General features: G+C 48.1%; 1 protein-coding gene across 1 annotated transcript in view; it reads left to right on the plus strand.

The window, feature by feature from the left end:
- Positions 1-11,187, plus strand: part of LOC105562771 (LIM/homeobox protein Lhx9) — a 78,733-nt gene that overhangs the window by 51,972 nt on the left and 15,574 nt on the right. The window contains exon 3 of the mRNA XM_012013831.1: positions 343-551. Within this exon, the coding sequence (XP_011869221.1) occupies positions 343-551 (209 nt within the window). The remainder of the gene's footprint in view (positions 1-342; positions 552-11,187) is intronic.

Genomic DNA, 11,187 nt, shown 5'->3' on the forward strand with positions numbered 1-11,187 from the left:
AATGACTTTCTGTTTCGCATTAATTACCACGATGCTTGAATTTCTACTTATAATGGGCTAAAACCGATTTCTAAGGCGTGTGTGGCAACTCTTACGCGCGTCCTCTTCAAAAGATACGTCCGTTGCCGTCGTTTTCTTCGTTGCAACTTCATAGCCAACCATCTTGGCTGTCTCAAATCGAGAAACGCGGTAGCAGTAATAGCAGCGTTAACTTGAGATAAATTAATTACACCGTATGTATCTTCGAGCCGAGTGCAAATTAATGCAAATTATGTCCCGCCGTGAATCGAAGATCGCAGTACGTTCAATGGATGACGAAAAAATGGAAACTTGATGTTGCAGCAAGAAGGTGTCCCAAGCGGGTCAACGGGCCTTCGGCAATGCGCCGCCTGCGGTGTACAAATAGTGGAAAGATGGCTGTTGCTAGCGATGGACCGGTACTGGCACATTGGCTGCCTCAAGTGCCAGTGTTGCAGCGTGGTATTGGGAGAGGTCGGCCAGTCCTGCTACACCAAAAGCGGCATGATCCTCTGCAAAACCGACTACAGACGGTGAGTCGTATTGTTCATTTCCTTTGAGCCGGACACACGGAAACCGATCCAGCGGGAGGGCGACATATTTTTCTTTCTTTAAGAAGGATCCCCTTCTTTCTGTGAGTGCGAGAACGTCCTCGGTGCCTCGGACGGTACCGCAGCCTTCTTCGCGTATCGCGCTGCTTATCGCATTCAAGAGTTGATAGCGATGGCCACTCATGAATAAACTAGGAATTATCGCTTCCATTAAATTAGGTATTACGTCGCGCAACACGGGACGCGGGATATTCCGGCTCCGCCGCGCCGGCGCAGGCGCGACTCCGCGCGGCCGACAGAGAATCGGCGCCGTCTAATTTCTTGAAACTAATAACAACGCCCGACGCTTCGTTATTAATAATAAATACTGTTATTGTGCGCGGCCATTACGGCTAATTTATCGTGGTACTTGCCGCGCGTTCGTTTATACCGTGCCGGGATTCCTGGGAGCCAATATCGTGTAATCAACATTCCTCTCGTGCAAAATAGCCGCGGAACTAGGAAGTTGTCGTTTTACGTCATATCTCGTAATCATATTCGCCTTCTTTTTCTTCAATGGCCACGGCAATTATTCAGCGCGGTGTCAAAATATATCGAACAAGGTGAGGACGCCACTGCGATACTTAAAATACATCTGGAAACCTAAAACTTTAGGACTTTGCACTGATGGAAAAAAATGGTTGCAGTTACCACAATCTCACTATAATTTATGGTCGTTTTGGGAGCCAACCACTTTTCTATCATCCTTCCAACTACTAAGTTATGGTTGATCTAACAATATGTTTTATCGATTAAAAAATATTTCAAGAGATATTTAAGACTATATCCTTAAATATAAGAACAGGCTGTGAACAGGCCTTAATATGCACTCAGTGCGCACTAGTGCAAGCAACCGAATTCGCTAAAAGTGCGTCATCGTCGTCACATAAGACAGAGTCGAATTATAAAACCACGTGTACATGCGAGCGCTGTGGCTGCCGGGCACGAAAAATACGTTAATTATGGCATTTGCCTCGTGTGCACTTATCCAGACTAGACCTCGAGAGACGTTTGAAACTACGCGTTTCGGGGCTTTGACGATATTTTCTTGCGTTGCCACGGCCGTTATTGCTGCATTGTGCACGGCACGCACATCTCCCCGGTGATCGTTTATCGATGAATGGCTCGAGACTTCGGGATTGCCGCGCCGTGATGAATATGCACCTAATCGGCGTGGCCGTTCCAAATTTAGATGATTCGAGGTCAGAGCGCAATTTAATGAGAAACAGACGCTGAACTTAGTTAGTCCCCCCGAAATAGATCGGCACAACCTGGCCCGGCCGCGCACGTACCGGAGGTAATGGAACTGTCAGTCCTTTTTTTACCCAGCCAACCGGTTATATCCGCACGAGGAGTGACATTTCTTGCATTTCACGCTGCAGTTAAGCGCGCTCGGCCCGTTCGTGTTTCTACGTTTCATCATAATACCGCCGCTAAAACATTATTATGCAACACGGAGACGCGGAAGGCGAGGGGAGGGCATTGATAGGTACGGACAGATATTTTTGTTATCGATCGCGTCGATCGACGGTGCGCTAACGTTGGTATTTCAATTTCGTCGGTCCTTTCCTTATCGCGCGATTGCTATTACTCAACCGTGGCGCACGTACGTCCTAATCTGTTGGCATAGTCGAGCGATTTAGTCCGGCCTAGTATCAATATTTGACTACGAGACGTCCCCATCCTCGGGATGGGTCTAACATCGTCCGTCCCGGCGCCCATCGGCTTGCTTTCGTCGAAAAATGTAGCGCGATAAACTGAGAGACTTTGTTCCCTTAAAATTAATCTCAAGCCGGAAAAATGTTATCGGACAGGAAGGAACGAAGGAGAATAAAGCACTCGACGGGTCGAGCGACGTTAGACATACGTGTATATCTGCACTTAATATTTTCCAAAGTCTCACATTTAACAGACGAATCCAAATCGACGTATGTGGGATCGTGTCGTCGGAAGACCATCAGACTTGGCGTATGACTCTCGCTTGGGGCAACAATGGCACGTTCTTATGGAACACTCGGTGCATCATATCACGCTAAGCGCTTTATACTCTGCGCAGCTTTACAATCAAACTACTGTCGGAATTGAAACCAACCGGTTGTGTCTCGAAACACCGTCGGGTGTCTCCTGCGCGGGAGCAGCGTCTACTGCAGCCGCCTCGTCGAAAAGAGAACGACGGATATATCCGCGCGGGCCGAGTGGATAGACAGATGGATGGAGAGGATAGCGAGCGCGGTGCGACTCGGAAAGATAGCGGGGAGGTTGGAGAGACGAGAGAGAAGGGATGGCGGTTCGTTTCTTTTGGATTCAAGGAATGTTTCAATCAGTTTGATTGAAGGGCTGAGCCACGGCAAGAGGGTAAACTCGATTTACAGCCGTGTAGGAGGGATGGCGCGGTGGACGGAACGGAAGGAGAGAGAGAGAGAGACAGAGCGAGAGAGAGGTAGAGAGAGGGGGAGAGAGAGAGAGAAGAGAAGGGGGTGCAGGGGGTGGACGGTGGGTGCCACAATCACCGAGATGCGTCCAATCACCCCCAGCCCCCGACGCCATCGGGTTTCGGGCGTACGGACGAGGGGTTGAAGGGATCGAGGAAAAGGGGAATGACAGAGAGAGAGAGAGAGAATGTGTGTGCGGCCAATCATCGCTCGGCTTTCCGCTGGAGCGACATCGTCGTGATGCTGGTTTGTCCTAGATGTGCAATCAGACGGCTTCCAGCCCTCTAGCTTGCTCCGATGGCTCCTTCTCCCTCCATCTTTCTGGCCGAATACCAAATTCCAGCAATTTGGTAGGTAGGTACTTTGTTGAATCAACATGATTGGGCTTGACGGAGACCGGCGACGCGCCATGCCGCGTAGCGCGGCGCAGCGCCGCGACGAGCGACGGCGACGAGCCGACGAGTCGAGGACGAGCCGAAAGACAGATAGACTGGCTCCGACACCCTCGCAACTCTTTCCAGAACGGACATTTCGCTTATGATCTTAAGATTGTCCGCTTTTGCTCCCAATCCGATTATCGATTTAATTTAGCCCGAAATGTGTCAACACGACAGAACGATCGGTAATCGCTCTGAATGAATGTATAATGCAGATGCGTACGTTCTTTAAAGGCTTTTCTTAAATCCGAGTGGGAATAAGCGCGGCTTGAGTAAAGAATGAAATAACAGTGTGACAAAATTGTGACGAAACGTGCTTCGTCCACGTCGATAATAATGGCAGTGTAACGTTAGAGCGACAAGAGTAATAGTACAGCGATAATAATAACAGCGACGACAACAGAGAAAGAGACTACCGATCGCGTTCGCGTGGAAGAGAACACGGCGTATTTTCCGCGCTCGATTCAGCCCGCATCGCGTCGAGGGAGGCACGTACGTAGACGGTAGGTCGCCGGAGGTGCTGAGGGAAACGAAGAAGAGGGCGGGAGCGGGGTACGGAGGGGTGGCACCGGGCGATAAGGGGTTCATTAGAGGCAGTTTATTACTGCCTTTGAAGTCTCTCGCGTGTTGCCGTTAAGTCGCTCGATATCTCGTAATATCTCGCTCTAATCTCGCGAGGAGAAGTTAATTGCTACCTTCACCCCCCCGCCACCTTCTCACCTCCGTCCGACCTACTCGCCCCCATCGCGCTCGCCGCACCACTTCCCGCCGCCACCCCGCCGGCGGTTCCCTCGCACATGTCGCCTTTACAATTAGACGCTTAATTCGGGCAACCACCGGGCTGAAATTTTCACCACCCTACCTGCCCGACCCCCTGGCCGCCCCTTCGCCGCTCGCTTCGACCGCGGCTCGAGTCGAGAATTTCCTGCCCTTGGTCAGCAGCCGCCGTGTCGCTCCTCGAACTTGGTAATTTCTGAGTTCGATGACCGTTCGATCAACGGTCTTGCTGGTGCCCCAAAAGTGCGTGACTCCGCCGATCGTACGTATAGAAGGCGTCGGTTGTTGCATTTTCCGAATGTAACAAGCTGCTTTGAATTCATAAAGCCATCGAATACACGGCATTCAGCCATTAGGATGTTAGGTTAAACTTTATTTCTGTACGCCAGTATACAAATTTGAGATATCGTACACGTATATCATATGTCTATTTACAAAACTCCTCGGAGAGATCAGATAATGCCGCGGGTTCGAGCGGTGCGTCAACGCGAGCCAGACTCGCGTGTCGACGCGCCTTTTGTAGGACGCACCGGAGCTTGCACGTATACGCGCGAGCGCGGGGGTGCGCGCAGCCGTGGCACCGATTCGTAATTATTGTAATTTTCGCCAGTAGGAAAGTTTTCTACGTCGACGGCGACGACGAGAACAGTTTTCATGGCCGAGGCGCGCGCGTTAACGAGTGGACGCCGAGATTGCCGGTGGAAAGAAAGAAGGCGTTGTACCGACGATTATCGTAGTAACATTCAAAACAATTAGTTCTCGAGTCACCGCTCACGACAATGTACGACTTAAGAGAATCCTAAAGTCAGTCCCGGTCGCCGATGAAATAAATGAAAGCAAAAATGTTAAAGTTGTACTTTTTAACATCCCCGTAAACATCAAGTAGCAGTTACATAACATCAGTATTATAATTTCCTACTGAACAAGATAAATGTGTAATGTAGCACCCAATGTTATATTGCATTTACATTATTAAGTAGGAAATTATAATATTGATATTATGTAACTATTACGTGGTGTTCACAGGGGGTTATGGGCCGATCGCTCGCGGAAGCACTTTGAGGGTTAATATTATTTTATAGAAAAAGTAGATCTTAACAAAAAACGAGATAAACGTAATAAATGTCACGAGGATTCATATGAGGTCACCGACCGTCAGGAGCTTAACAAGAAGTCTATTCACTCGAATAAGTTTAGGTAACTAATAGATTTTTTGTTAGGCTTCTAAACTTAATTTCAATGATACCATGCTGTTCTCCCATTTAGTCCGAATAGTGGAACACTGTCGGTTCGTACACAAAAGCCACATAATTTATATATTATACAAATGTTTTCACGAATTGACAGTTCTACGAGCAAAAAGTGCCGAAGGTGCAGAGTCACTCCAGCATCCTCTTAAACGTTTAATACACGTTCCAACGAAAAAAAAAACGGCATTTATCTCATCTTTCAATAGTGCTATTGTTATTATCATCCGGGGAAAACCACCTTCACGTATCGAGTAATTCGGATGACCCGAGATTCGAACCTGGAATTTTTTTCGAGAAAGCACGGGGACTCGCGGCGGGAAAAACCGAGTGTAAAGTACGTCCCAGAGTCTAACATTAAGATTGCACGCGAACGGCTGAAGATATTTGAACGACAGTTTAATCGAAGCATAATTCGGCCATTAAATCAATACCGTTCGTTACAATCCCGACAAGATTACGCGAGGAGAGGCGCGGGAGGGGGGGGGGAGCAGAGGGTGGACACGGGGAGGGGAGGGGCGAATAGCCGCGGCAAATAGAGAGGAATTAATCCGTTCAACTTGACAGCGATTTCACGGGGGAAATTAAGAGAATACCGCAGAAGGTGGTTACGCTGCTGGCGGTGGCAGCGCGTACGCGCGATGGTAGAGGCTGATTCATGAAATGTTTGCGCGATTTCGCGATATTCGCGTTTGACTCCGCAGCAAACCGAGTAATGATATTTGAACAGGCCCTTGTGTGTGATCTAACGATGTTCCCCGGACGGACGGATGGATAGATGGATTTGAAGAGAAGAACCCCCGGCCAATCGGAGGACCGCGATCGACTCGATCGGGAGGTGCTTCCGGGGCTCGCTCGTTTTGCAATCCGATCGCCCGATCCGCGATGATAATTAATCAGTTAACCGAACGCAGTAGTTGAACCGATGTAATAACACGTTTCCTCATACTTCTAGGTAAATTACACGGGGCTAATTAGGCCGGCGATTAAGAAATCGCGAGGAAACAGAATAGAATCCAATTAAGTTCGTACGAGAGATAGAGTTGAGACTCGCCAATGAATTGGTAATCGAGAGAAAGCGCGAGCGGGACAATACCGTAACGCTAAGAATATATCTGTAAATTAAGTTCCGTTTCTTTGAATAGGAGGACTTCGCGTCGACGACAATGGGAAAGAGGAGCCATTATACGCGCGTTATCCGTGTAGAATGTACCATGATATTTACGTAATTAAAGGGGTATAAGACTATCGCCTCTTAAACCCTGCATCTCCATATTTCCGCGCAAATCCAAGAAAGAAGAAGTCGCGTTTGCCGCAGACGCAAATTCGTGGACGTGTAATGAGAATCGTATTATTCGTGCTTCGACCGTACGTGCAAATGAAGACATCCGCGTAAACTGCGTCGTTCGTAATTAAATACAACAAGCTAAGTGCAGCGCGTACGCTCGCGCGCGCGCGTGGGCTTGAGCAAACGCCGTAGATTTGCTCGGAATCCGGCGGAACGCTTTGGTCTCCCTTTGAGAGGACGTTTTACGCGCGTCGCCCGACGAAAAAGAGGAAGATGTCCGTCACATTTATCATTGCCGAGATATTAGGTGGCATTTATGCCGGCCGCGCGTTGACAAGCCGCTTTTGAGGTTAATAATAGCCATCGTGCGGCGGCTAAACGTCGTTTTTAATATTTTCAATGATCGCGCGCGCGCGCGCGCTCTGCTCGAGAGAATTGGCGCTCCTCTTACGCGGAAGCACCGGGAGATCTGAAATCCAGAGATCCGATTATTACGAGTAACCAATAATCCCCTCGCGGAAAACTTGCGCATTAGGTATTACGGATTAATTTCGCTGATTTAAATGCGCAAAGGAAGTCCCCCGACTCCCTCTCTCTCTCTCTCTCTCTCTCTGTATCGCCTATTGTTTTGTTAATTTATTAGACTTATTTTTCGAGCACAAATTATTTCCTTTGTAGGTTCGACCGCCTGACAAATCGAGCGTGTTCATGGAAAAGCACCTAATCGCCAAAGTAAAGCCCGCATTACGCTCGCGGGTAGGTTTATCTGCGATCGAAATACACGCAGGGGAGGGCGAGCCTTTTCCACCCACTGAATAATAAATAGCGCGATCGTCGTGCTTCGAAACGTATTTGTCCCGACGTCGCCCTGGTGTCCTTTGACAAAACCGCTCGATAATGTCGATACTCATATTCCGCGCGTAACTAATCCCGAAAGCGTACGGGGGAATCGACGAAAAATGTGCGAGAAACAAAAAGCAAATGAAGGAAATTCGCGCACGGCGGTATCAAGACACTGGAAATAGATATTAAACGATAAATTTTATAACGGTTTCTTTTTATACGCGTCACCTGTACCGACGATCAAAGGAATCAATAGCGGCCGTAATGCCGGAAACGTTTCGGTAAACACCGTACATTGCGGTTTGTCATGTCGGTCCGAGAACCGGTGGCGTTAACGAAAAATGGCGCGAGTGCATTCGGGGCGCAAGATATGAAAGTACGAGTGCACGCACGCGTTTTGCGTATCTACGGCAGCGCAATCATTTTTCATTTGTCGCACGCATGCTAATTACGGGCACATTTTTCGGAACGAGAATTTATTGAGGCCGGTCGGGCGCGTCCACCTGGCCGGGCCTGTTTCGCGATGTTATCAGCGCGGGAAAAAAGCGGATCTAATTGATACACGCGAATAAAATGGAGCGGAGCAGGCCGATGAGTGACCGGTTGAGAAATGTCCGCGGTAGTCCGGAGGTTTTTTTTTCTAACTCGGAAAAATTATATTTTCCAAGTGCGTTCCTGGGTATATCGATCAAGATTCAAATTTCTCATCCTCTTCTCGATTGTGGATTTTCGACTCGTGCTCTCTAACAGTCAGCGATTTGCACCTTTTTTTTCTTTTGTCTCTGCGCTTACTGTCGGGTAGGCATTGAAGCTACTACTTCGTTGGTGCCGCACCTTTTGCGTTATTCTAATATCGTATTTCTCTGTACTCTGTACCTCTTACTTAGCGATAAATTAAATTAAATTGATGATATGTAATTTTTAAACGACCTACACTGGCCAATGTTTTTATTTAAGAAAACGACGTTTCGGTCCCAGATTTGGACCCTTTTCAAGTAATCCATTCACACAATTGTTAGTGATCTCATATCGTTGGCCAATATCGCTATGTTAGGAAGATATTAAAAAAGAAATGATTACACTCTTTGGTTGAAAAGTGCAAAGTCAATTGACAGGGTGTTCAGTGATCAGGGAAATTTGGAAAACCGGGGACTGTCAGGGAATTTTAGAAATCTGGAAATGTCAGGGAAAAGTACGGTATCACAAATGGTTCGAATGGTTTGTAATGGTATGTTCGTTCCTATTACACATTGTATTATACATAGATTGTGTAATTGCTTCAATTTAAATTTTTATCCTTTTAAATTCTGGATTTTTGTTTCCCGAGAAAAATATTTCAAGGACTTCGTCATTTACTTGATATATCATACAGATGTACGCAAATTATGCATCTTGAAAAAGGTTACACTAACTACGGTCAGGGATAAATTAATTCCGGCTCCTGGAAAACCTGAAAAGGTCAGCGATTTTTCTCATTGAGTCTGCTAGACACCCTGATTGAAATTGCATTAATTGTTAAACACGGGTAAAAGTATCAAGAGATGTGTGTTGGACGAGAGATTAGTTCAATCTGATGTCGTTTAAAAATTGCATATCATTGGTTTTAAACTACCGGCGATATTAAATCTATTCGTGAGTTAAATTAAATTAAATTAAAAGTTAAAAGTCTTGTAACTGCAAATCAGTGACTGTTCGCTGTTCCAGTGATAATTCGCTGATTGGCTTTTAGAGAATAGTATTTACGTAGAATCTGATTTTTTCGATATAGATTATGTTTGATAAAAATGTTGAACGTATAATATTTTCCAGCGCGTAAAGAGTTGGGCGCGACTTTACCCATAATGGAAACTCTTGGCCAGGAATTTAAAATATTATACAATAAATGCTCGCGTAGTGTTATCGAGAGTTGTTATCGAGAAACAGCCAGGTATCCTTTGGTATCGTTGTCAAAGGCACGCGACAATATTCCGGGCGATTCATTAGGCGCAAACGAAGGATCAGCATGAATTTGCACATACTCGCGCATTAATGAAACTGTCCCGGACGGCACGTTGGGAGGAAAATAGCGACGGCGAAAGACAGAGAGAGAGAGAGAGAGAGAGGAGGGTGGAAAAGGGAGGGAGGGAGGGAGGAAGAGCGCGCGCCTATCGTGCCGCGCCTCATGGATTAAGTGCGCGAGAGCGTTAATTCGCGCGGGCGGTTTTTCGCAAATTGCAGTTAGATGTCCGCGCTACTTTTACACGCGGACGATAACGACTGCGGGAGAAGGGTAACGCGCGACCCGTGTAACGCCGATGATAAGCTGTTTGTATTTTAGCCGGCGCTATCGATAATGGAAGTCGAAGCGGCACGCATTTGTCTTTTTGCGACGTGCGTCGAAGCGAGCTGGACGTTTCTATTAATCGGCTTCGCCGGCTCCGCGATGGAGCGCCGTCGGGAAAATTAAATGGATATCCCGCGATGTCGCCGTAAACGGTTCCCTAACGCCACCGTGCACCGCCGCCGAAAGTTACCGTTTAATCCCCCCAGCTTATACCGTACACGTTATCACGTATCGTGAAAATTAATTGCCGCTCGTCTTCATTCTTCAACCGCAGTCCGTCTCGCACTTAAAGCATCCCACGAAATTTCCACCGTAACTAAACGCGGAAGGGCGTCTGTCCCACCCTCTTACCTCCCGCACTCGAGGGTGGCTCCGTCAAAGTTGGCGAGCGCGCACGGCTATAATAATAATCCTATTTCGCGACTGCGAGCGGCATAGCAAATAGCCGCGCGATCCGAATCGACGAGGCAAAGCGAGAAGAGGGTTGGAGGGGGGCGAGGGACGGAGGTGGGCGGCGGAGGAGCAGGAGACGACGAAGGGGGTGGATGGCGAACAGGTCAGGGGTCGTTCCGATGGGAGTCCGGGGGAGGGGAGGGGAGGGGATGGTTGTAGCGTGTACCCAACCTAATAACCGCGATCAGCCATCGCTTATGTGTACCTAATATATCAAATTATGGCGGCGTGCCTTGAATGACAAACCACTATGCTAGACATAGAAAGGGAAGGTACCAACGGCAGGAATATCTAGATGTCAGCCATATCGCCCTTTGAGGAAGCCGCCTCGTCATTCCGATCGCGTATCCCTTTGTGACGTATCACGGCGGCCCTTCTTCCGAAACATTTTGTCGATGTCGCGTCGTCGTACGTACGTTGCATTTTGTCCTCGTTAAGCCGCGGGGGCACCGCGGTCGAAATGGGAGGCGAGCCGCGTTCGAATTTAACGGCCCCGCTCTCTCGACGCCGCGTATTCGTCTGGACGCCTCTCGCTAATTTATTCCGCGCTCTTTAATTATGTATTCTCGCGGCCGTCACGAGACATTACATAAGCGGACGAATCGTATCTCTCGCTCTCGCCGGTACACAAGGCCGTTTATTAGGTATTAGGTAACGCGCATACGTGTATACACATAATTACGCCGCAAGTACGTGCAAATACACCCAGCCAATTAACCACGAAAACGGACCTATCCCCCCTGCGTCCGCCAACCTCCCCCTTCCCTTCGCCCCCCCCT

This window comes from Vollenhovia emeryi, unplaced genomic scaffold (assembly GCF_000949405.1).
Source record: "Vollenhovia emeryi isolate VEMERY1.0 unplaced genomic scaffold, V.emery_V1.0 DF939183.1, whole genome shotgun sequence".
NCBI lineage: Eukaryota > Metazoa > Arthropoda > Insecta > Hymenoptera > Formicidae > Vollenhovia > Vollenhovia emeryi.